The sequence below is a fragment of the Stegastes partitus genome, unplaced genomic scaffold (genome assembly GCF_000690725.1).
Source record: "Stegastes partitus isolate 25-593 unplaced genomic scaffold, Stegastes_partitus-1.0.2 Scaffold492, whole genome shotgun sequence".
NCBI lineage: Eukaryota > Metazoa > Chordata > Actinopteri > Pomacentridae > Stegastes > Stegastes partitus.
Window position 1 is genome coordinate 312,989 of NW_007578223.1, and position 27,310 is coordinate 340,298.

The 27,310-nt window shown below is 40.9% G+C and overlaps 1 protein-coding gene across 1 annotated transcript; it reads right to left on the minus strand.

Annotated features, from left to right (window-relative positions):
* Positions 1–510: 510 nt before the first annotated feature.
* Positions 511–26,637, minus strand: LOC103361227 (gamma-aminobutyric acid receptor subunit rho-2-like). The gene is made up of 9 exons (XM_008287255.1): positions 26,516–26,637; positions 23,144–23,250; positions 16,213–16,280; positions 10,808–11,031; positions 10,635–10,717; positions 9,160–9,300; positions 4,493–4,645; positions 908–1,116; positions 511–825 (listed from the first exon to the last, which is right to left on the minus strand). The coding sequence occupies exons 1-9, from the start codon at positions 26,635–26,637 to the stop codon at positions 511–513; spliced, it is 1,422 nt and encodes a 473-aa protein (XP_008285477.1).
* Between the last annotated feature and the right edge of the window lie 673 nt (positions 26,638–27,310).

Here is a 27,310-nt window from a genome sequence, read left to right on the forward strand (position 1 = left end):
GAGAAAAAAACGTTTCGATGGAAAGATGCAGCATTACTGTTGAAGCTAACACAAAAACACAGAACAAGATGCAAACAAACAAGGGGTAAGCTGGAAAGCTTTGGAATATCATGAAATTTGGTAGGCGGTCGCTTTTGTGGATGGTAGGCAAGTTGTGTTACCACGGGATGTGGTGGTGAAATTTTTAAGCTGAAAATGAGTCTGTTTTTTTAAAATTTTTGTATAACTGGTAGTAGACTGAGCGTGCAACCAGCCCCATGAGGTCGTTGGAGTATGATTGGGGTACATATCAGCTTGTGATACAGGAGGAGAACCTTTATTAGCTCTATAAGTGGTCCAGTCCAGCAATGACATGTGAGCCAGAGGTGGCGATATTTCTCAGCCATCCTGCCAAACTCCACCCGGAACATGCAGACTGGAAACAAACTGTACCTCCCTCCTAAGCTCGACGAAATGGTTTCGGAGTTTATTGTTCTTTCACTGCAACAGTTGAAGCTAAAGCGTACACACTCAGCAGTACACACACCAGTAGATCAGGTTAAAAAGGATGTAGGCGCCAGGGAAGATCATGCGAGAGTACGTGTCGATGGCGTGGGTGTTCTGGATGATCCGGAAGCCACGGAGGCCCTTCTTTTTGGCCCCTGTGGACTCATTGTCCAGGGAGAGGTGCACCACCATCCGCTCTGGTTTTTCTGAAGCGTCCTCAGCTGCCATGGAGGCTCTGGTGTACCCCGCCAGGCTGTTGGCGTCCGCCTCGCTGTACGTCCCATCCAGCATCATGGTCTTGGTGTGAGACATGCCGCAGGTGCAGGGGAGGTTCTGGGACTGAATGAAGAGAAAAGGAATTAGAATTAAGCAAAAGGTTTTTAGCACCATTTGGATTAACTTAACAAACAGCTCTCTGTACCTGTTCCCGGACTTTTTCTCGGAGCTTACGGTCTTTCCCGTCCCTCACCGTCGTCAGGTAGTTGACGGCAGCATATTCAAGCACAGACAGGAAGACGAAGACAAAACTGACCCATAGGTAAATATCTACAGCTTTGATGTAGGAGACTCTGGGCATGGAGGCGTTGACTCCAGTGATGATGGTGGACATGGTGAGCACCGTAGTTATACCTGAATCGCAGAGAACATACAACCTTGCATTAGCAGAGCAGTCAGTGAAGGCTGTCCGGGATCATTTAATTTCATCTTTGTGTCAAGTACAGACATATAGTAGAGTTTTGGGAATTTCTAATGCACTGACTTTGTTGTTTTTTTCAAGTCCTAAGGCTGTATATGAAGATATATGTGGCTAAGTAATGTTACAGCTAGGTGGAAGATTTCTTCTCTTGCTGGGATCAGAGACCATAGAAAGTGTCTCAAAATTCCTTCCACAAATTTTACCCAATCAACACATCAGATGACCTGTGCATACACTGTACATCTGTAAATACGCACAAAAGAATTTTTACTAATACTTTTTGAGGGTACTTCAAAAAGTTCTCAGCCTAACCAGACAGCGTCACAGGAGAAAGATTGTTCTTGTGTTATTCTTCAACATAGTGTCATTCAACCTCAATGCATTTGGTCTACCGATGTTCGAACTTCACTACTGTCACATCATGAGCCTCCACATGCTCCTCAACAGCATGGATTACTTCATTATCACTCTGAAAATGGCGACCACATAAGTTGGATTTCAGTTTGGGAAACAGAAGGCAGACGGTGCCAGGTCAGGTGAATGCTGATTGGACAGGTGCATTGTCCTGGTGCAACAGAACTTTTACTCTTTGATTGCTTCAAACATTTGACTTTTTGTGGACAGTGATGTAAGGCTTTATAATACACATGTTATGCCCCAAAATGGCAATTACATGCTTTGTTTCTGGGTGAAGCAGAGAACTTTCTAAACTTCTTGTACTCTCATATATGCACAAGAACCTTTTCAAATGTCAGTTTGATCAGATCTATGAACTTGAAGTTGAACATACTACACTGTTGCCCATAAAGTAGGAGTAATTTTTTTTTTAATCTCTTCTCATAAAATGGTGATGATGCGATTTATTCTTGGTAGATAAAGAGTATATCTTCTCAGAACTTTATTGATATCACAATATACATACAATACAAATCACAGCAAAAATGTAACCATAATTAACTTTTGCATACATTGTATTCAGGCTAAAACAAAATTGGGGGTATTAAACAATATGATTAAGGGTTTTGTTTCAAAATTTCAACCTTGGCCCATTTAACAGGAAACACATATCTGAGGGGATTTCATGCATTAGAATGTCCAATATTACTCTTTAATGTTGAGTATGCCACCCCTGACACGGATGAATGCGTTAAGACATCGTGGCATACTGTCCACAAGCTTTTTGATGGTGTTAATGGGCAGGATGTCAAACTCTTTGGTCAGATCCCCAAGTCAGAATTTATTTCACCTGATAACTGGGACTAAGTATGTAATCTTTGAACCTGGTCAAAAGTGATAACTGATATGTATAAATAAAAATAAAAAGAGGAATGTGTCTGAAAACAAAAAATTATTCCAGCTTTATGGGCAATGGTGTATATTAGAAACAGCATACTAATTTAAGGATCAGATCCCACTTTGTTCTTAAACAACCTCAGTTCTTTGTGTCATGAATTACATAAAAGTCGTAAACATTCCTTTGAGATTCTGCTGATTCATCACATCATTTCTGCACATTTCTCAGCTACACACTCATTCTGCCGGCATCCCAAAGGTGTTCTCCTGGATTTAAGTCGGCTGGCTGGGAAAGTCCGCTCAACTCACTTTCTTGTTCATGACACCAGTTTGACAAGTCTTTTCACACATAATGCATTATCCTGCTCGAAGTCACCATGAGAAGGTGGTAAACTCTGGCCCTAAAGGGATACGTATGTTCAGCAACAATACTCCGACACGCTCTAGTGTTCAAACCATGATCGCTGGTATTCAGGAGCCGAAAATGTGCCACAAAACATTCCAAATGCCATTACACCACCAGCAGCAGCAGCCTGGATTGTTAATACAAAGCAGGTTGGGCTCATGGACAAATTCTATTGATGCCAAACTGTGAGCCTACCATCTGCGGCCTCAGCAAAAATTGGGATTCATCACTCTAGGCCACATTTTTACATCTTCAATAGCCCAGCTTTGGTGAGCCTTTGCCCTCTGCAGCTTCAGATTTCTGTTCTTGGCTGACAGAAGTGGAACCTGACAAGGTCTTCTGGGCTTTAGCTTTGATCTAAATAACAGTCAGACATCAAAATGTATCCGTGGCCCAAAGTTTTTTTTAGTTCTTGACTGCCTCAGTAGGGTGTATTTGGGACAAATACTGGGTAAGTTAAGGTTCTACAGAAAAAAGAAAAAAAAAAAAAGATGGATCAAACCACTTAGCTCCCTTCACTTCAGGAGAAAACTCGTGTCTCGTTGGAAAGTTGAATAGTAACATATTCTACTGGATAAACTGAGACAGTTTCTGCAGACTAAAAAGCCAGCCTTTTTTTCTATTGCTTCACAATATTAACAGCAAACCACAATTTAAGAGCCATGATTTTCTTATTTTTGTCAGTTGGTGCCACTTGTCAGCAGGATTTCTTAGTTAGTCGGAGAATATGGTATGACATTTCAGGTTTAAAATTAAGAGCCATTTTTCCACTATTCTAACAGTATGAACCAGTCTGAAATTTTATTATGCAACTGGACCCTGATTTTTGTTGCCCATCCACCTCAAGATTAGACAAGTTATGAGTCTGAGCTGCTTTTTTCTAAGTACAGCTGTAATAAGCAGTTATCTGAGTGACTGTAGTCTGTCTGTCGGTTCAAACCAGTCTGGTTATTCTGCTTTGATCTCTCTCAATAAGATGTTTCTGCAGAATTGTGTTTCACAGCATTCTGAGACTGTTCAGAAGATCAAGAGGTTGAGAAATACTCAAACCAGCCTGTCTGGCACCAACACTTATATCAAGGTCACTGAAATTACATTTTTTCTATATTTGGATGTTTGATGTGAAAACTAACTGAAGCTGTTGACCTGTATGTGCAGGATTTTATGCAAAGTGCTGCTGCATTGGATGCATGGCAAAGCAGGTGTTGCTAACACAATACTTGTTGAGTGTATACATGAAATACAAATATTCAAAGTGTAATTTATTTGAAAAACGGTTTGACACTTTTCTATACTCTTGACCTGGTAGGTGCATTTTTAAACTTTGAACAGAGCCGAGCAAGCTGCCAACTTCCCTTCCTCCAGCTAACCATGTCCTGACTCTGCCTCCATACTTAACACCGACCGATATTCATCGTCTCGTTTCACTCAAGAAAGAAAGCAAACAAGCATTTTTTCCCCAAAATGCTGAACCATTCCTTTGACAGTTTGATTCCTTTCTGGGCTTCTCCTGTGCTGGCTGGCTTAGATTCCCAAGTCGCTTTGATGTGCTTTGAAAACCCATTAAATCTGAGCAGGCAGGAGAGTCATTGTGCTGGATATCTTCTTACCTAATGAGACTCTGGCAGGGACGGCCCTGCGGTCGATCCAGAAGGACACCCAGGACAGCATGACCATCAGCGTGGCAGGGAAGTAGGTCTGCAGCAGGAAGAAGAAGATGTGACGCCGCAGAGTGAAGTTGATGTACAGACGGTTGTACCAGCCTGGAGACAGAAGGACAAGTAAAATACAGTGGATATTGGCAAATTGTTTCATCTAGCAGAGGTAAAACAGAGCAATGGTATGATAAAATGTCATAATAAGGTGATATTAAAAACTAATTTCCACTGGGATGGAAGAAATCTTGAGGGGCACGTGAAACAAAACCAATACAATGCAACAGGTTTCTGGATAACAGAATCTATGAGAACAGCGAAGAGCAAATTAGAACATAACAAAATAATAACATGAAGAAAAATTATTAATTATATTTAAAAAGTTCTTGGGATACAATATTTCTCAGAGGAAAAGCCTTTCTCTGGATATGAGGCCAACCTCAGTAATTGGATAAAACCTCACTGGGCAAAGACAAACAATTCTTTTCAGAGTGAACATCTTTTACTATTTCCTGACTTCAGGAGCACTGGTCTCTTTAACAGTTCCAACAGCCATTATACAATGCCAGGAAAAATGAACATGAGGCAGCAAACCGTAATTCAGCTATCACTCGTCCTTTGTGCTCATATTTTCCTGTTGCTATGTGAAATACTGTCTGCCATGGGAATATGTAAATAATCATGACACCATCTGAGAAGTAAGATTCAACACCATAGTTGGAGAAATTGTGGCTCATGACTGTTTTAATGAGTTGGCAAATTGAACTTCTGTACCAGCACTGGTACCTGCACTACAGATAAGGAAATAGAAAAATCTATATTAAGTTCAGAATTAAGGCTACCTGGGTCATATTTACGTTTTACATTTGTTAAAATCTGTTCATTATTACCCCCTCTGAACCTCAAAATCTGCTAGCTGTTTTGAAAACCATGTTATCTTTAAAAAATTCAATTCCAAAAAATTGATCAGAGCTATAAACTGTAAAATTAGAAATATTTTTCAACAAATCACATGTGATGTGCCCTTCCATCTGGAAAATTAACCCAATCTAAGCCTAAATCTGTGACATTTCAGGAAAATTACTTTATTCTTCTTTTGCTATTTTGTCATAAAAAAATAAAGCATGGAAAAATGCTGTACATGTTAATTCCAGGTTAATATTTCTTTTCTTTCTCTTTTTTTTTTCAATAAATAATCAGAAAATCCTCTTTTTGATGATTTATGGCAGCAATTCTGCACAATAAAGCATTTCTAAATCCTTTCTGCTTCTATCTGCGGTTGTGCTGTTTCATTAAGGTGAAAAAATGAGCCCAAAGTGAGTAAAAATGTGACAGGAGCAGAAAATAACCAGCAAGTGCTCTGTGTTCAGAGAGTTTACAGTTATTATTAATAGGAACAAAACAGTGCTGTGTGCTACCAGAGCAGCCAGCAAGCAACTTTCTTTCCCCTCTCCTCTCATTTGTCTTTGTTTTTCTGCTTTTTGTGGCCTGAAGTAATACTGCAGACTCCATATACAGTCTGTGAGTAATACACTTGCTTATTCTCTGGCCACCTTTTATATCTCAGGTACCTGCTCCCACTTGAGAATATACATAAATAATGTATATTTTTGCAGGTTCTGGTTGTGATCCTTGTGCTTGTCTTTGTTATGCAGTGTTCTTTGTCAACTGTGTGTTTAGTCCAATGGTGAAAATTAACAATAAAACCCTGAATAACAAACAGGAATCAACTTGACTGAACTGACTGGGCTGGAAGACATGTGGGTCCACGTGCCATTTAAAAAAAAAAAAAAAAAAAATCTTCCAAGTCTAGAAAACAGCCAGATTAGCCCATTGCTGTTGTTTTTTTTCTTAATTGAAACTGAGCTGATCCAATCACATTTTAAACCCGTTTGTCTTTGGGCTTAGATCCTTCACTAAACAGTGCATCGGCAAAGTGCAAAAAAAAAAAAGGGAAAAGAGTCAGAGTGCCAGGATGGATAAGAGAAAGCACACGTGAGGTGCTGAGAAATTGCAGGCCAAGAAAAGACAGGCCCTTCAGGCAGAAGCTGCCAAATGTGCAAAAATCACTGATGCTTGCTGCAGGACCTTCTTCAGCACCCGTGGCTGAAGATGGTGGTGGCAGGCCCAGGAAGGAGGAGGAGGAGGAGAGGGAGAGAGAGAAAGGCGAGAATGGAGTGGATGTAGAACTTGCTTTAAGCAGAAGCTAACAATCAGCCTGGCTCAACAATACGTCATGAGAGGTGGCTACAGTAGAGTCCCATTAAGATCTACTTGATATAATTGAGCAAAAAAGTGCTGAACCCACCAGCTGGTGTTGGCAATAATGATGACAAATAAAATGAATAAAACAAATTCTGCACAATTTGCTTTTTACGAAGGCAGGTACAGTTTGGAAGTAGATGGATACGACATCAATAGGTGACTTTTCTCTGCAGGAACTCAGGGAGCTGTGGTGCAAACATATACAGGATCAACTCCTAAATCTGCACTTTCAGCTTTTCGGTTTCCATGCAACAGCTTCTTAAACTCGGTAGCCAAAACATTCTCCCCGAATGCTCCATAACAATGACAAACAGTCGTTACTGGATGTAACTTCAGTTCTATGTAGGAAATAGGACAGTGGAGGTTTGTTATGTCAGTCTGAATGGTGAATGTATGTGTTAATGGCAATGTTAGAGAGGAGAATGCTGCCACTGAAGGACATCCAGGGGCCAGAAAAATAGGGCTTGCTGTCCTCTCTGAGTTTAACCAATCAGCATTTGTCATTTTTTCATTTCATCATCCCATCAAGATGTGCACAGCAGTTTTTTTTTTTTTTTTGGAGCAGCTCAGAAGTATTTACCAAGGGAATTTTACTTTTTTCCTCTCACAAAAATTGGCCCTGATAAAAAAATTTTTTGGGGCGATTCTTGCCGTTGGAACACACACAAAGACACAAAAGTTCAAGCTGCTCTAAAATAACCCACAAGTTCCTGCAGTATAAAACGGCCAAATGTTACCGTGTAGAGAGGTCACAGTGACTAAGTAACACAGTGTGCCCATTAACCAACACACTCAGAAAACATTTGGTAGCGGCTATGAAGCTACCGGTCTTTCAAAACATCTTCTAATGAGTCTCTTACCCATCTTATAGAGAGAACGTCGCTATTTTATTATTAAGCACCATTCCTCCACATAACAGTGAGTCAGCTTTTATTGTTTTGTTCATTTATTTATTAGGATATAGATTCTTTTGGGAGCTGGAAAAAAAGGCGTGTTTGAGAGCCAGCTTTTGTGTGGCTTTTCAGTTGATGCAAAGCTACTTTTATCTAGACGATAATCTGATCAATCATTTATCATTTGTATTTTTGCTCTCGTACACACAGGACACCTTTACTTGTGTTTTTAAGGATTTATCAAAGAAGTTCACGGGCATTCTATTGACTTAGTGAAGCTACAATCTATTCAATGCACCTTTCTTTGAAAAATAATATCCTTCTCCCTTATATAATTCCATTGTGTGTTTTAGGATTCATTGCAGTAAAGTTTATAATTTTGTCACTTTTGCCACTTTCTGAAGGGATTTATCCTGTTTGCCCTCAAAAAATGTCATTTGTTTTCACTCATTACACAGATTTTGTGTTTTTATGGAGTGTCACACCAGTGTGTATGTAGATTCCCAAGTATGACTGCTTGTCCATAAATCTATCAGTGCTTAAGAGCCAAACTACAGTAATATGCAGAAGTTTAAAACACTTTAGATGCTTAAATCGTTATGCATCACGGAGAGCACATCAGACCATCAGGGAGACATCTGATTGGTCCCAAATTCACTCTGCAGCAGGATAATGAGCCCAGACATCCAGCCAGAGTTATACAAAGAATCAATCAATAAACTATTTACTATTCATGGCATTATCACTTTACTTTTAGTTCCCAAAACGTTTGCATAGTTCTGAACAAGTCCAATCTTATCTTTTACCATGAGTGTCAGTCGCTCAGGTCAAACTGAGTCCAAACTAAACAACACAAAGGCACATAGAGGACTTGTTCCAACTAAATCCCCATTAAAAACTTTCACCAGTAACCACCTTAGACCTTCTGTATGTTCCAGATATTCTATGCTTTAGTGTATGTCCCTCTTTTTTTTTTAATAATTTCAATTTGCCAGTTGATCTGGTGCATCTTGTGGGGTGTTTTGTGTATTAAATATGCTGTATAAATGAACATGCCCTGGGGTTCTTTGACTTGCCTCATTATGGTTAAACTCCCCATGTGTTCTCCAACTTAATTTGGCTGTACGCCGATTAAACACAAATTCACTCAGGAATACGTACCATGTAATCATTATGTCAACTGAAATATCCATGGTATTAAAAGTAGATGTTGACATTGGGCCCCTTGACCATACAGGGCCTCAAAATTAGCTGTACATAAATTAATTGCATTAAAGTCCTTTCAAATTCCATTTGTATTTACCAGTTGAGGAAAGTTCTACAAACTAATTCCCACGCTGTTAATGTGGGCTTGGGGGTCTCTGCGGCCCTTAAGAGCAGTTGTCAGTTTTGTCCAGTGGGCATCCAGCTTTACAAAACAAGAGTATTTAAAAGTTTCACTGAGAATTTGCTTTGCCTCTTGACCTGTGCTGCTGTAGAAAGCCAGTCTGGAGGTAGTGTGAAACTTCTGGATGAGGAACTGAGACAGTGAAATCCTATCGTCGGTGCTCAGAGACTCATCGCCGCTTTTCCAGTACAGCATCAGGTCCTCGTCGGTGTACGCATCTGAAAGACAGAAAGCAGGAATGTAAGCAGAGAGGTGTGTTAGTTTCAGTGTTCAGCTGGATCTGTGATCAGAAAATACTCAACAGAAGTGTCATTGGATGAGTCTTAAATCAGAGTCAAGCAATTAAAGGATAGGTACTGAAAAAAACAAGTTTAAGTACTATATGTAGGTATATATCATACATGAACATCTATCTGTTGCTATACTCACTGTTGTTTGTCTTTGTTGATAAGTCATTCCAGCTATTCAACTTTACTCATTTGTTTTTTGAGAGGCATTAAGTTACTGTCAATAAAACTCAGCACTTGTATCTGTGTAGGAAGTTATTAAATTAACGTAACTGGAAATGCAAAAGAACCTGTTTCCATTACAAAGGAGCCATTCTGAGGAGATGCCGAGTATGACATGTTTTTATGGTAATGAAATGTATGAGGGTACTTCAAAACATTCTCAGCATCACCAGAAAATGTCAAAGGCAAAAGGTTGTTCTTGCATTATTTTTTTACATTGCCTTCTTTGACTACAATGCACTTGGTCAATCAGTGTTCAAGCTTCACCATCCCTTCGTGGAGAAGGTCAAGTCTTAAGCCTTCAGTTTCTCCCCAGCAGCACGCATGACTTCATCATGAAAAATGGCAACGGTGCATGTCAGATTTTAGTTTGGGAAACAGATAGAAGTCAGACGGTGCAGGTTAGGCAAGTAAGGTGCATGCCACAACAGTTCAAAGCCACATCTGGCTGCTTCTGCCACCTGTACTGTGTGGACAGGCGGATTGTCCTGGAGCAACAAGATGCCAGTATGAAGTTTTCCTGTCTTTTTTTTGTCCTTGATTGCTTCACACGTTTGAGTGTTATAGTGTACACTTATGTCCCAAAATGGGAGTTACATCACTTGTTTCTGAGTGAGGTCAAGAACTTTTTGATGTACCCTTATACATTACGATACGTTTCAAAGACAACAGTCAAACACTAAGGAAGCTGTAAGTTGAATCCAATGTAAACAAAAGCAAGAGCACTAAAATATAAAATTCTAACTAAAGCCCCTCCAAAGGCTTGCTTCTCTGTGCAACTAAAGCAAGAAAAGGCTCTGGCTGGTAAGAATCTGTAAATGCAGTAACATCCACTGAAGGGAAAGCATGATGAAATTACATGCTGTTGTTCTGCACCAACTTCTTGCTGATGAATCACAGTTTGGTGCTTTTCGGCAGGGAGGTGTTGGTGAGACAACATGCTGCCAAAACGCTTTGGGCCTTTCGTGAATAGCGGTACAATATTTCCACTTTCCGTCTTCTTGGAGAAAGTGTGTTCAGTATCAGAGCGTGCAAATACTTACAGCTCTCCAGCTCTAGCGTGCACGTCTGCGAGTCCAGAGGGAATCGACTGAAGTCCATGTTGCAAGCAGCCGTAACTGTAACCCTGCGGAAACAAAAGCAGAGTGTAAACCTCACCAGCGCCGCACAGGCTCCACTGGGGTCCTGCCAAGTCTTATTTGCTTCTTGTCCTCACCTCAGGCTGTACAGAACGTGACCATCTGGGAAGACCCTCAGCATGATGTTGTCAGTGGTGGTGTCATGGATGAAGGACCTCTTGGAGTGGACAAAGAAGACATCGGGCACCCAGATTTTCTTCACCAGGCGCCCGTCGAAGGTCATGCTCTTGTTGGTGGCGCTTGGAAAGGCCAGCCTCTCGTCCTTCCAGTAGTGCCTCAGATACAGGGTCATGGTAAAGTCCTGAGGGACCGGGGGAGGGGAGGGACAGATACAGAAACAGCCTCTGGATTAAGTCCCACTACGAGGACTCTACTTGCTTGCTGCATCTGATTTATTGAATTCCTCTGGGATTACAGCGCTCTGGCCTGTGCTCGCTGGATTATTGAGATTGTTTATGACTAAACATACACAGTCATGAGAAGTGCTGAACATATGTTAACTAACCATGGTACGCAGTGTCCATTGGTTCTAGATTACCCTTGTCTTCTCGCCTCCTTCCTCCCTGTTGCTATGCAGGCAGGAGTGGTCCTGAGCCTGCACTGCTCCACATTGCCACTGATCATCATCCTCTATCCTAGTCTCCTCGCAGCATTACGTAAGACCAGATCAGTTTGGAATAATGGCTGCAGCAACACATTGTACTCTTGGCACCCACCATAAAAGTACCTTTGATGTTGCATAAGACGAGTTCAGGGGCATGTCTGAATCCCTCAGATGAGTAATAACTGTAATGTGTTTACTAATGAGAGATTATTTCAAGTGTACCAAACTGAAGTCTGTATCCTTGAATGTCATCATTCTGTGGTATTTATAACTACAAATGTACTGGTTAATTAACGCTTTGAAATATATTTCTATGACTCCTTTGAAAGAATAAATAGCACAGAATTTCTTTTGCAAAATAAAAGTTGAACTTATTTGGAACAAAGCGGCACATTTTATGAAGTCACTGTATTCTGGTTTTGTTTTCACAGCCTTACTTCTTCTGAAATGAGCATTTGGTTTCAGATGTTTTATAAAACATTGGTGGGACATTACTGAACCGGTTTACCTTGATGCACCTTTCCTGCTTTTGCAGTTATTAAAATATATTTTAGCATTTGGCATTACCTCATAATTACTACAAAAAATGAAGTCAAATGTGCAATGAAATCCACTCATGTGGCTACTTCAGATGGACTTTACTGTGTAACTGAACACACTGAGTCAGATCACCGGTTCTGTGATTCTCCTATGACTTTACTTGGGCTACTGTGCTAAAGTTTCTTCATCATTACTATCTCAAAACAAAGAGGGGAATTCACTTTAAAAAAAAACCGAGATACACTTACAGGTTTTGGTCTCTATGGTGGCCAGTATTGCTGTGTAGCTGGCATTGCCGAGCCACCTTGTGCTATTCCTATGCTACATTTTAGCATTCATCATTATCTCATAGCTGCCACTAAAACATTGAGTGGAATTAATTAGCAATAAAACTAACTAGGGTGGCAAACGTTAGCGAATAACAAGTAAACTTTAACATATCGTTCACCAATTTTGTGACTACGTGTAAAACAGAGGCTACCGCTGGCTAATGTTCGCTCATGTTAGAAAAATTTAGACAGACATTGCTATGTAAGCACACATTAATGGCACTTCTCAACTTGTCCTGCTATATAACATATTAGTTACATTGTGTGTTTCTGTGTTTCATTTTGGTGGTTAGCACCGTTGCCTCACAGCAAGAAGGTCGCCTGTTTGCATCCAGGTGAGACACCCGGGATCTTTCTGCGTGGACTTTGTATGTTCTCCCCTTGCAGTGTGGGTTCTCTCCGGGTTCTCCAGCTTCCTCCCACACAGTCCAAAAACATGTTGAGGTTAACTGGTGATTCTAAATTGTCCGTAGGTGTGAATGTGAGTGTGCTTGGTTGTCTGTCTCTAAGTGTAGCCCTGTGACAGACTGGCGACCTGTCCAGGGTGTCCCCTGCCTTCGCACTAAGTCAGCTGGGATAGACTCCAGCCCCCCCGTGACCCTAGTGGGGATTAAGCGGTGTATAGATAATAGATGGATGGATGGATGGATGGATGGATGGATGGAGTTATCAGCCACCGTCACCGCCTCCAAAATCTGAAAAGTCAACTTGACAAAAGATCCCTCTTCTGTTCACACATACTGTTTTCTGTGCCCCTATCACAAGCATGCACCTGGTTTTCATACATACAGATTTTGAGAGTAATTAAACACCACAGGACTTATCATAAGCCTACATGTGCAGCCCTAAACCGCCAACAAACTGACCTCTTTAATAAGTATTGTGTGTATCCAAAGCCCAATAGATCCTCTGAGCCAAAGAGCTCAATTTTTGTCTGAAAGCTATTATGACACATCAGTGAGCCACACTGTTGTACTCACGGGCTGCATATAAAGAGGCTGCGCCACATGAACACACACTGTTGTTTATTTTGTCTCAACCCAACACATGACATTGATGTGGCTGAAAATAAAACAGTCGCAGCCCCGTGCACATGCAGCCTCAGCATCCAATTTCCCTCTACTACACATATTGTCACACAAGTACCTCAGCATGTTTCTGCTCTTCTGTCTTACAAACTGTACAGTTATGGTGTGCTGCTTTTCCTCTAAGGTTTGGCCACACAAAAAATGCAATGGAATATTATTTCCATCGTGGCTGCAAGTCTTTATTAAACATGGTAGAAACAGCCATCATACATAAATTTTAGCCTTCTGACGATGATTGCACAAATAACTTTTATTTAGGCAGTTAAACTTAATTTGTTTTAAATTAGTTCAGAAACAGGTTTTACAAACCATAAAATAGCCTGTGAAAGATTTGACTTGCTAATATGATAATTAAAAGGTTTAATTAAAAGGGAAAATATTAAAAGGTTTGCTAAGGGTTTATCCGTTTGGTTTACTTCACCAATTTCAAAACTGCTGCCAAGAAATGCTATATATCTACCAGCCTGAGTAGGACTCACTGTTTATTAGTGCAGAAATAATTAAATTGAGCCGTTTTCTGAAAATAATAATCATTTGAGTGGTACGGTTCGTGCCTTTAATAGGAACCAAAGGGCTTGATTCCTAGATCACACATTATAACACTTTGATTGGATCTTTTCATTGGATTTGTTGACAACAAGAAACCTCGTGTTTGCTCAACCTGGATGCTTTTAAACAAAACAGCAAAAGATCACTTGCTGTGTGACCGTTTAGCGTCCCGCAGCTTTGCAATGTGACATAATGTCATTAGGAGTAGCCGTCATCTGGAATCATTCATCTTTCCCCCCCTCCTTCTGTTTAGAAACAATTAAATACTCAACCCTTGGTTCCAAATTAAATGCAATCCTCAGTTGTCCTTGCAAACAGGAGCTTACACAACGTCAGGATGACTGTTTGGTATCCAATTTATGGTTCCAGAACAGAAGGCTGATTTAATTACATTACTCAACGTTGCATTCAGTCTGACTTTGAGCAAAACAAATAATTCCTGCCACTGAGCTTTCATAATCTATCTCTGATTATCCAACTGAAAACTAGAACTAAATGACTAAAAGGATACCCTTGTGGCATTTTAAAGTAGTCCCTCTGATTCAAGCAACACAACACAGACATCTGATACAAGATCAGAGATTCCCCAACGAGACTGCATTTGTCCAAGGATCTAGTGTGTCCAAAAAGTTACACCGAGGACACAAGTGTCACCGCAGTCTTAGTCATGTGTCCATTGTCATGCTGGTAATGAAGAATGTTCCTGCATCGGCTCATTAGCTGCTTTGTTTGAGGAGAGCTTCTCCCCCATGTGTTGAAGCACAGGAAGTTAATTTGTTAACTTCCACAGAGGCAAATTGTCACAGACTCACTGCCACCAGTCACATAATCCATCACAACACTATCATTAATAACGACATTATGTTTCTACTTCTTTCATAATCTCATTACTTTCAGTTAGTGTTGATTGAATATTAAGTTAGAGAGACAGAATAATCCTAGTAATCCTCTTTTTTCCCACCCTGACTGAGTCTGTTTTAATTACTGCTATTTTCAGTCTTTGCAGCACATCTGAGTTGGAATTTTCAGTAGGTGACTTTAAAAAAAAACTGTTTTAAAAGGATTAATCATTCTGGAATGATTGGAGTAAATTTGCAGGTGACTCAGCATGCACAGAAAATAATTAAACTTTTTATTTATTTTTTTAAAGCTAAAAAATTACTTTTTACTTGAAAAACTTTTTTGTGAACTATTTTTCACACGGAGCAGCACTGGCAAAGGTATTAAAATAGTTTATTAGTTCGGATGGTATTAAGCTCTGACTTTCAACTCATCATACAGAGCTTTGAAATGATGCCATTTAATTTCAAGTTTAAATGGTCGGACAAATTAATTGTGTTGCCTTGGCGACAGCTCCAAGACACAGCTGACAGAGTACCTGTTTTTGGTCAACATCATCTTCCCTGGAGCCAAAAGAGGAGAGGTGCATGATTATAGCCAAAATGATTCAAAGATTAATATTGAGATTATAATTTGCCTAATTATCAAAGTTATTCATTGATTTTAAAGGGTTTTTATTGCACTTTCACATAAAAACAGAGCACTGCCTTAATTGTTTCAAGTTGTGCTACATTTCTACAAATGCACGAATCTGCATCAAGACTTAAAATGAGATTATTCTTCACCTGAATTTAACACATCTTTAAAGGCAAATTAGCAATAAAACTGGACCAAAAACGTCTCAGTTGCTGAATAACCACTTATCAATAGATACTACAATTGAGTGAAGTTGCTAAAGTAAAAGCTAGCTCGGTGGCTGCAGCGCTGTGCACGTAGAAGCCTCTAGTCTCCGCTTGATTACTGCAGCTTAAACTGGTATGTTACCAAAAAATACTTAGAAAAGAGTGAAATAAGGTATTTTAAAGTCAGATTTACCCAAGCTAAAGCCAGTTGGCTATTTTTCTAGTTTCAAGTGGGCAATTGTGGAAAGATTCAATTGTGATCGTGATTTATTTTTCATTAACTGTGCAGTTCTGATGTTGCGTTTCTTTTTTGCAACCAAATCTGTCTGTTCAGGGTTTCTCTCCTGATCCTCGCTCATTTTTCTGAGCACACTTGGAGCCTGCATGTCATTGAACTCCATGTGTTCTGAATAAAGTAACAACAACAACAACAAAAACACAGTGTACCCAAGAACCCTTTAATCTGAGCAAATTATATTGCATTGGACAGACTTTTAATGCGAACTGTGTGAGTTTTCTTTTAAGAACCAAAAGTGTTTGAGTTAATTTACTTCCTTTACATTTACATGTCCTGTGATGTGACTATTGTGCATGTACATGTGTGTTGCAATGCTGATGCTGAAACAATATATGCAGTATGAAACTGTACGTTGTGTGTCCTGTGGCACTTAATGCACTGGAGCCACTCACCATGTCCACCTCTGATATGCTGTCTAAGCTCTCCACCTGAACGTCCACTCCAACAGGGACAGCAGGACCTGTAGATAAACATCAGTCAGACACAATCAGGTTTTCACTCAGATATTTCACTGCTCTAAGTTGCTTGGAAGCAAGAATTTAAGAACAAAGTACCAAGTACCCTAAAGTCTTTTTCTGTATGTTCTGCTCTTATATACAAAGCCAAGAAACGCTTTAGTCTTTATTGTATTGTTATTGGTTGCATTCACAATCAGCATACTCGTCTCACAGGAAAATTAAAAACAACAAAACCTTCCTCTCCACACACACACACTTGCAAGGTAAAAGCAAAGTTCACTCATATTAAACCCTTTGGGCTCTCTGACTAGAAAAGCTATCAATTTAAACTTTTGTTAGTTCTCTAAGTCCTCGGGCTACAAGTTTGAAGAAAACAAACACACCTCCACAGATTATTTTGTGCAGCAAAATGAATAATGAAGAAAGCACATTTAAATTACACTTGTTTCTGTCTTATAGCAATATGTTCTTTCATATATATTCCTCTGTGGGTGGATAGGTGCTATTTCCGCTGTTCTATTTTCCGCTACATCCCTTTATTCCCAATGTTGGCATCACCACATTTGTCCGATCGTCTTTCTGCATCGGTGCCGAGCCAATCAGTTTCTGCTCTTTAAATGTCACTGCAATTCTGCCATTCTGTCTTTCAGATCTAGCCTTGTACAACCTTCTTCTTCCTCATCACCACCTCATCCAGGGAACCTTCATCAAAATGTCTAACTCCACCACCACCATCTCCTTCTGTCATCTGGGACAACGCTTTGTGAAGATACGTCTGATCACCACTTTCTACAGATTTGATGTTTAGTAAAAGATCTGAGGAAGCAGTGAAACTAAAACAATGATGTAAACAGCAATACTATCATGTATTTGGTGGTGGTGTTTGTGTCTATACAGCAAATATTCACTCTGTTTTAGCTCTGTTTTTGGTCTCCACCAACTCCTTAGAAAAGCATCTGCCTCTTTAGCTGCTAAATGTTCCACTTTGCTCACCAGCTCATGTCTAATTGGGTCTGTCTGCTGGTTGCTGCTGAGAAGGTAGTGTAAAGTGGGTCTTTTAGAGCTGCTTTTTTTCTGAAAATAGCTGCCTGCTGTAGCCAAAAATGACACTAGAGCAATGAGAGTGAACCAAAGGAGCAAAGGCAGGACAGATAATCAATAGTCACTACAAAGGTGAGGCGAATGGTTAGAATTCTCCAGAGACACCTTTGACTTCATCTCATTGTTGCTCCATGCTGTTGTTTGTCTCCGATGAAAAATACGAACCAACTAAAGACAGACATGCAAAGATGCCATTTGATTTTTAAAATAATCTGACGTCAGGTCTGATACAGTCAGTGTCAGTCAGCTCATCCTCTCACACATACACTCCTAAAATAACAGGATGGGGGTATCCTGCTAAGCCGTGACTAATAGCTGCAATCATTTCGCATGGGAAGTCGCATCAAACAGAGCCCAGCACTCACATATTTGTGGACGTGTTGTTGTTTAGCTGATTGAGAGGATTAAATTTAAGGTCAGTTTGGGATTTACAGGGATATGGGGGAAAGTATCCTAGTAGCCTTATCATCAATAGCAAAACAAATTCACACACCCTTCTGTCATTTGTGTATTAAAGTCACATTGGCTGCTGTAGTATTGTTAATCTGCACAGCAGTAAGGATGCCAGACTTACATAACTAGTGGCACGGCAAAGCTGCTACCTAGAAGAGGGGATATTAACTCGTGCCCAGTTCCAGCTGTCAGCAGAGTGTCCTCCCTACTCTTACTCACACCATATGCCGAGTATCACGTGCCAGACCCGGTCGAGCCGGAGCTTTCTGCGGACATGACCCCTCAGCGGACATAACACCAGACACCTGCTGAGAAAAAAGCCTCAACTAGCGGTGCTTTGGAGTTCCTCATCTCTCTCTCAGCAGCTGGGTAGCAGGAGGGCACACCCAGACCTCACACAGAAAAAAAAGAGGGACATAGCTTTGCATGTTGTCTAAATTATAGTGTTCAGAAGCTCCAAACACCACAGACTGAGGCTGAAAAAGTGTGTTCAGATGCAACAACCGGGCACAGATGAAATGTCCTGCGCATGGTTTTGCCAGAAGATTTCCTTTTGCTATTTTGAGCTGACAGCATCAACGAATTATTCAACGTCACTGATTATCAGATGCGATCCATGAATGCGTCACAGCGATGCTTCGCTTCATAATTCCTGTTAGCCCTTGTAGCCCTCAGTAGCACTTCCATGTGGGCCGCTTTCAAATGGGGCATGAAGCAAAAGTGCGTCAGACAGTGTGTGTCCCCCCCCAACCCCCCTCTCTGACCTTACAGTCCCACAAACATGAGCACCGCTGAGCATCGGCGTTGCAGCACAACAAAGACTATACATCAAAGTTAAAATGCAGAGAACACTGCTGGCAGAGCAGGCGATTTGATAGTTTCAGGGTTCTGCTTTTTTGAGAGCTTCACTAAACACCAAACAGCTCATTTAGTAGCAAATCTTATTCTTTAAAATGGAATTATCATCAAAGCGCAGGAGGAAAACAAAAGCACATAATCCGCATGCATTCATAACATGACAAAAAAAAACAATTTTTATTTGTTATGTATGGGGATTTAACAAGCTATTGAATTTTTTATCAGGCTAATTATTTGAGTCAATGAGCACATGGACCTTTTTTCTCCCTGTGGGGGAAAATTCATAATGTCTCTAATTAAGAATGCTACACGTGTAGGCTACATGATGATTATTAATCTAAGAAACACAAGATGCTGAGGGTCTTTTATTTTGATGTGTACGAGCAGGTGTGCAGCCTGAAATTAGAGGAATATCTCACTTGAGGGGGAACTTTCAAGGGATTTTGCGGGTACTTTTGTGTCTGATGATGTGTGAGCTATCTGTTCTGTCTGTACTGCTGCATTCTAATCTAATTGAACTTCATTTCACAGCAGGCATCCAGAAAAAAAATAAGTGTTTTATAGGGTTGCTTTGACCGAATTAACCCATTAGGAAAGTCTGAAGGAAAAAATGAGTTAGGCCATGCTCACCCTCCTTCCATCCTGAATCCTACAGCTGTCTGTGCATCTAGTCTCCTTCGAGTGCTCATTATTACAGCAGACTACATTTGGGAGCTTCAGCATATTTTTGCCCATTCTTGCCAACAGTTCTCATGTGTTGGAATACTGTTTCTGTTGATTCATTTATGGCAGTCTGACTGCACATTTTATACAGAACGCTTTTAACCCTCTGAACCCCAAAACCTGCCCGCGAGTCTGAGAGGCAAGTTATGTTTGAAAGATTGCCATAATCACACAGTTTATCAGACTCAAAAACTGTAAAAGCAGAAATGAATCAACAGATTATCAGCTTTCTGGTGACTTCTTGTTCCATCTGCAAAAATAGCCAAATCTAAGCTTAAAATTAGAATATTTCATCAAAACACATCAACACAATATTCTACATGCCCCATTTTTAAAAAAGCTAGAATAAACCTTTGCCCAAACCAGAAACAAAAAAATTCTACACTCCTCAGAGCAACCAGAAAGCCATTAGTGACTCAGCAGCAGCCAACAATCCTGCAAAAAATAAAAAATAAAATAAAAAATTCAAGGATTTTCCAGCTGAACAGGGCTAAACTGCAGGCTGTGTTTACACCGAGCAGATATGAGACAAGTCTGGCAACAAATGGAAATTCTAGTCATAAAATATTTATAATATTTTGAGCCATCCTTTTTTTTTCATCCCCTTGGGGCACTTGGAAAAATGTTGGACATAATAAGTCCAGGTTTTTCCATTTTTGTAAAATAAATAAAAGAAATGCAACTTTGATTTCTTTTTCAACGATTTATAACCGTGCTTTTCTGCACAAAAGACATTTCTGACAGTTCTCTCTGCTTCCAGCAATGGTTGTGCTGTTTCAATGGAGGTTTTATATTCCATTGAAAAAATGAGCCCACAGTGAGTAAAAATGTTACAGGAGCAAAAAGTGGTCAGGAACAACTTGGAGTTCAGAGGGTTAATTTATACAGCCTTGCTTATTTTGTAAGCAAAGGTTTTAGGGTAAAAAGATTAGATAACAACCCTCACAAAAAGATTCTTGAGTGTGAGACTGTGATCTCATGGCAAATACACCCAAACAAATTTGTACTGAGATAAGTCCCTTCAAACCAATTTGTGCAAAGTGAACATGTTTTTTTTCCCTGTTTGTTTGTTTAAAGCCTTAAAGATTTTAGATATCTACCTCCACCCTAATACAACTGGATAATTGGAATTTGTGTGGTGCTCAGAGAACTAAAAGTTAGTTTTTTTAATATTACAAACAGTGCTAACCACTTTCTCGATTAACAAACGTCTATGTTAGAGCAGCTGGAGGCCACAGAAAATCCTATTATGTCAATAAATACATGAGCAAGTGAAAGAGTGCTGAATCTTTTTAGCTTTATGTTGAGTTTGCATCAAAGTTTGACAGAAAAATGAAGTGGAGTTTTGTGAAACTTGTACACTGTCTTCCACACCACTGGTCCTGTTCTCATTCAGCTGTGTCACGTGCTGTTTGACTTGATCATTTTGTCCTGCCGAACTCCATGAATAAAAGAGCTCACATCATTGTGTTTTTAAAGGCGTATGTCTGGAAGTGCTCATGTACTGTATGCACAGCCCTGATTGTAATTTGTATAGAAATGCGTGTAAGTTTGTTAACTGTGTGCAGCAATGTCTGTCCTGATGCATGATCAAGGCTTAAGGGTCTAGTAGCAAAATGCCTAAGTGCAGGGGTCAGCGATTAGTTCTGATCATGAACTAACATTTTAGCATAGCTTGCTGTTGGGACGGCTTTTTCCAGGCACAAGTGTGCATCTTGTCAATTAACATTTTGCTTTAGTTCTTTGAATTTGCTCAGCTGATTCATAAAACTGAAAGAAACACCCACACACAAAACAGCTGATCCCCAAACACGAGTTAATCTTGCAAATTATTTATCAAAAGTTTCCGCAGATAGTCAAATATCTCCGATTACAGCTACACTCTGCATGGCGGCCTCGACTCTCACAGACCGGACTGCCTTCATCTAATTTCTGCGGATGCGATGAGAACACAGGGAGAAAACCCCCCTTATGCCTTCCATGCTGGACTGACTCAGTTCATGGATTAGTGCCTGTAAATCCGCTGTTGCTTCACCCTGACTAGATTAGACAGCTAGGCGTGCGCACTACAGATGCTAAGGCCAGAAAGAAATCCCAGTTATGGGACACATTCGGTGGAGGGTTCTTGAGAATTGCTTGGGTGAAGCGAGGGGAAAACACGCTGTCTCTTTAATGCAAATATGACTAACGCATGACAGGTCTATCCACCCTGAGGCAGACAGGGAGGAGGAGCTCCACAAATAGATGTACTGAGGAAATCACAACTTGATGTGATGACAAATATTCTGTCCAAACAACTATCTGCTCCACCCTAGATGTCTGATTCGTGATTCCGGAACCGCCCAATAGGAGCAGTTCAGGTGCTCTACTTAGGATAACAGGAACATTAGAACAGTCAGAGCTCTGCCTGCACACAACTGATGGCACACCTCACCTGCTGTTGCTCTGTGAGACATAAACAACACACTTTCTATTCAATATCTTTGTTCTTTAGAATAATACAACACAACAAAACAATTTATTGTGTGCTTTTTTTTCTCCGTCTGATTCGGGAATTTTGTCCATCCTTACAACAGGCGTCGTTCTCAATATCTATCCCCCAGCACACAGGAAATGGCCATGTAAGAGGCTTTCATTAGTAACACTGCAGCCGCTGTGCTTTGAAGCCAGGAGGAACCACAGCAGCTGCTGCACGCTCACACGTCTTCCTCCGCCAAATGATGGCGCGGCAGACTCACAGGCGGCAGCGGGGCGCTAACACAAGTCAGCTTTTGATGATGTTTGAATAAGACGATCACATTCTTCTTCTGCTGCTGCGGAATCCAGCGAACAAAAGCTGACAAATGCAAGACAAAAAAGTCGTCCTCAGTGGGATCCACGGTCCCATCTGTGACTGCAACTGTAGTCACAGAGGAGCATGAAATTCACTGTGGGACATTTCATTTAGATTGTCACCTCCTCCTGTGCTTAAACAGGGCCCGTGTATGCTAAATACCAGAGAACGGGACTCTTTAGTGCAACAAATAAGCTTCTTATTTTTAATTGCCTCCCAAAAATCCCAGGAGCAGTGCCATTGTCCTGACATTCAGTGTGTGAGAGCTAAGGACACCCACAACACCCTTGAGTTGACTTTTGCCTCTGCCAACACATGACTGATCGCTGTCACTGCTGGAAAATAGCAACAATCAGACATGGTTTCAAAAAGGTCTGACAGTGAAGTCAAGTCATCTTAAAAATAAGTCTGAAGCAACAGAAAGGATGAGAAAAAGTATTTCTCTCAGGTGCTGCAGGATGACCTCTGCTCACCTCGGTGTCAGTGTGTATTTAAGATATAATAGAACCTGCTGAAAGAAACTGGCTGAAGTTATTCCTTTTTCTTCTTTAGCTCAAGACTGCAAGCTCCACTTCTTGCCTATTTCTGTCCTATTTAGGGTTTGGTAGTGGAGCAGAAAAGAAGACAGGTGGGAAAAATAAACCTGACTCTGCTTTTCTACTCAGCGTGGCATCAACATTCACTTCACACTCAGGTTCAACAAAGGGTGAAGTGTGACGCGCTAATAGCTGACAGGCTGAGCCAATGTCAGCGGACTGCTGAGCTCCAACATCTAATGGCTCACGTAGTGATATCTCTCAGAAAACACACTTCTTTAGGAGACCCAGGAACAATGAAGGAATATTCTCACATGGTCCTCAACATCATCGCTGGCTGCAAGCTGCTCATGAAGCTTACCTGCAAACGCCGGCCTCATGGTGAAGTCATGTTCGTCGATACGCAGCAGGTGGCTGGTCTTCACCTTTCGGGTTTTGGTTCCATCTGATACCTTCTTTGACAGAGGGCTGACAACACACAGAGAGGAGAGTTTTCTAAAGAAAAGTTTCACCATTGTTCAAGTCTGCCATAAAACAACAGTCAGGTGTCCAGATTAGACAACCTCTAATCATTCCTCTTGTTCATGCTGGTCATTAGGAGCTCCCTTCACAATAAACTTTCAACATAAGGGATGGGGGACAAAATCTACAACCCTCATTTGGAAAAACTCATTACAAAGTTTGTATGAAGCTAATGCACCAATGAGCCAATGCTGATTATCTGGGAACAATGGTGTGTGCAACAGTCTGGGATAGATTAAATAGTAGATGTGGGATAATTGTGCAGGTGGTAAAGACCTGAGTGGCTTTGACAAGAGCCAAGTCCATGTCTCAGTGGGTTGGAGTTGTTTTGGCAGCAGGTGAAGGAGCAACAGCATATTAGGTAAATATTTTCATCATGTTTTGGATAAGCAGTGAATGAGGCTTTATCGGGCTGAGTTAGACAGATCAAGTGGATATCTTCCAAAATTGCGGTTTGTTTTACTCCACCTCAACCAGAGAACAGACTGAACTTTATGCTAAAAATCCTGTTTTTTTTGGAAGACAGCCACTGGATCTGAAATTGATATGAGTGTTAAAGCCTCACATTTCAGTTCAGAAGACTTTTTTTGGATCATATGAGGTCTGTGGATTTTGTTACCTCTCACTTATATTTGAATTGCACTATAAACAGATATCCAGTATGGACAAAAGGACTGATGATAGTAAGAAAAGTGTTTCAAGTTTCACATGGGCACCACATTATGGTTTCAATACAGACTTTAGAATGTTTAAACCTACCCTTTAAAGTGCCAATGGTGTTTGGTCAAACTTGTGGGATTCTAGTTTTCTTTTTGTCAGTCAACACAAAAACACCAAAACTAATAATGTGTTACTTCATCTCTTGATACTTCTGATTCTGAATACATCGAATGCAATTTTTCAAAAATATGTGCCCTAAAACAACTTATGTTAATGTTCAAGTGGCAAACCCTTCAGAGCTGTACTGACAAGTGACAAGAGAAAAGTAGGAAGTCAGCTAAAATAGTTAAAGAGCACATGGAGGTAGTTGGGGTGGATGATGGGTCAACAAAATGTTGGACTTTATCATGAGAGGTTGCTGTTCGATTCCAGCCTGTGTTTTAATTTAACACTGAATCACTAAATTTGGACGACTTTCTGAGAGCACCACAACCTTAAGGCAACATATATGAGCATCACGTGACACCCACATATCAATTTTCCAGGACAGCAGCACCTTGATCCCAGTGAGTCTCCACAAATCCTCTACTTTAACTATAGGACAGGTTTAATGTGAGCTACAGGCTTCAAACAATGCAAAGCTCCATTTTTTCTTCCCACCTCTCTGCATACCACTTCCTACATTTGCACTGTTCATCAGCACTGAATGCAAATCATGAAATATCCAATTTGGACCTCTTTCCACTACACTTATCTATTCTGCCTGTGTTTCTAAGCTCCAAACCCACTGATTCCCACTGAGGACACAAATCTTAAGAAACACCTCACAAATACACAGTTTCATTTGAAAAATACTCAAACACCCACACACTGTACTTTTTAACAAACAAAAAAAAAGGAGAAAATAGTACACTCGTTGGTGGCTGAACACATTCAGTGGCAGATTAATCCACATGGCTCTTTAGTGAGTATTTCAGGCAGCAGGATGGTGAATGTAGGACTGAGTCAAAATAAACTACAGCGTGTGCGTTCATGGTAATGAGGAAACATGTCATCCAGAGCAACACTGTGACTCACTGATGTGCGCTTAATAGCTATTTGACAACAATGGAGCTCTGTCACACAAAGGAATAGGATACATCAGGCTTGCACACATAGTACTTAGTAGAATATGTCCATTGATGGTTTGTGCAGGAGATTAGTTGACAATGAGGAAAACAGAATATGTCCAGACTTAAACTTTATTTTTAGGAGAGTGGAAAGCTGTCTGGAATCAGCAATCTCAGTGTCCCCTCTTAATTTAATCTCACGTTGTTGCACATTCTAATAACTTTGTTTCTCTCGATGATTATAATTGCACATTCACAAGGTCAAAAAATTGGTCTAGCAGTATAAAGAAAAACTAAAAACCATGTGTCCAATTATCCGGGTAGGACTGCTTTAACAGTCAATTGATTTAGAAGTATAATTAGCAGCAAATCAACTCTCTTGTTGCAGCTTCTCAAAAATAAACTTTTGCTGGTGTTCTTGATGTAGCCCTGTGATACTGGCGACCTGTCCAGGGTGTCCCCTGGCTTCGCCCTGAGTCAGCTGGGATAGGCTCCAGTTCCCCCGCGATCCTAATGAGGATTAAGCGGTGTATAGATAATGGATGGATGGATGGTGTTCTTGGTCTCTTGTGACAGTAAATTAAATGTCGTTGGGGTTTGGACTGCGGTTGAGAAAACGAGCAGTTTGAAGGATTAATTTCAGCTTTGTGTAAGTGAGAAAGTTCTGTGCAGAGCCCCTTTTTGAAAGATGGAATCTGCCTGGTACAGTTCATTAGATAAGGAGAGGAAACCCAAATTTTGCCAGCTCCATGCAGGGACAACACAGCTGAAGCTGCTGCTGTTTGGAAATGACACAAGGGTGTCATGCTTGCCAGACAAGTAGAATTTCCGGAATTCCTAATTTTCCCAGTCTCTGGTCGCTCCCCTGTTACCCTCAAAGCAACCCCGATAACTGAAATAACATCTGGCACGTTTGTATATCGAGGAATGTATATTCTTTGCTGCAGATGCACGCAGAGCAGATCGATGCGCTCTGGCTGCTATTTACGCACAGTTTGGCTCCAACAATTCCCCTAATTCCAGGAAATTTATAGTGTGAAGACGGTGTAATGGGTAGCATTAGTTACCACTGAAGAACTAATGGACTGGGAATCGGCAGGAACAAGTTTAGCCACGGACAAATTGCGTGCAAATGTCAATATTCTGGGTGGAAAATGAAGTGCAGCCGAAATCAGCAAAGGGACTCTCTCGCCTTGAATTTTTCTCATTTCTTCCAAGCTTACATTTATTGTAACTGCTCTTTGGTGGTTTGGTGTCAAACTGGTAAAAGTGGTCATTGATTTATTCCACAGTATGCGTGCGTAAATGTGAATTGTTGGAGGGAGGATGGATGAAGCTCAGGTGTTTCTTCTAGATCTGCTGCCGGATGTTTCTCCAGTGCACATCTCTGGAGGTCAAATTCACCTGAATGTTTCATGCCGGGTAAATAAAAGAGTACTTACTTTCCAGGCTTGTGAGTCTCCGCCGGCGCGGACCAGCGCTTTTTCCTACTTTTGTGTTTCCGGCACTCCACGATTACGATCAAACACAAAAGTAAAAGCAGGAACCGGGCGTAACACGGCATGGTGAGTTCAAAAGTCCGGCAGCGAGTCGATCAGCGACGCCTTCAGTCTGCCTGCTGCAAGATGCACTGTGCGCGGAACCATCTTCCTTGTCCGATGCGGGAGGAAGAGTGTTGAGGGGGTCGAGGGGACTGTGGCGAACAAGTGCGCCGGCTGCTTTGCGGAGAGAGAACGGGATGGTGAAGTCTGATAAGCGCTCTGATTGGTCTTCAGACTCCAGAGGGGGCTCAGGAGCGCGCAGCATCAGCACCACATTCGGCGCGCAGCAATAAATAAATAAATAAATACATAAACAGACAAAAAACAAAGCAAAACACATCCCTACTGACGCATCGGGAGGCAGAGGCGGTGAAGGAAGTTAGTCCTCAGAGGAGAGAAAAGAAGGGGGGGGACATGCAGGGCTTAAACTGTGATGTGTGGTGTGGAGGGGGGCTCTGTGGGTTGCCATGGGTACACATGCGTGTGCGCGACGGGCAAAGTCTCTCCAAAGGTATGTTAGAATGAAAAATAATTCACAGATGATGGAGAGTAGCTCTGTGATTGATACATAACAGGGTCTGATCTGTGCTGACAACGTTGTGCTCTGAATGTGGCAGCTGATGACTAGAAAACATCTGTGCACCCTCTGGTGTATCGCTATCAAATATAGTAGTAGTGGTGTTAGGTTCCACTAAA

Excerpts from the sequence above, each read along its gene's own strand:
- LOC103361227 (XM_008287255.1), bottom strand. The coding sequence starts at position 26,637 with ATGCCGTGTTACGCCCGGTTCCTGCTTTTACTTTTGTGTTTGATCGTA. Across the intron at positions 9,301-10,634 it reads CACGCTAGAGCTGGAGAGCT|ATGCGTACACCGACGAGGAC; the intron begins GTAAGTATTTGC and ends TCTGTCTTTCAG. Across the intron at positions 4,646-9,159 it reads GGCTTTCTACAGCAGCACAG|GCTGGTACAACCGTCTGTAC; the intron begins GTCAAGAGGCAA and ends TTCTGTCTCCAG.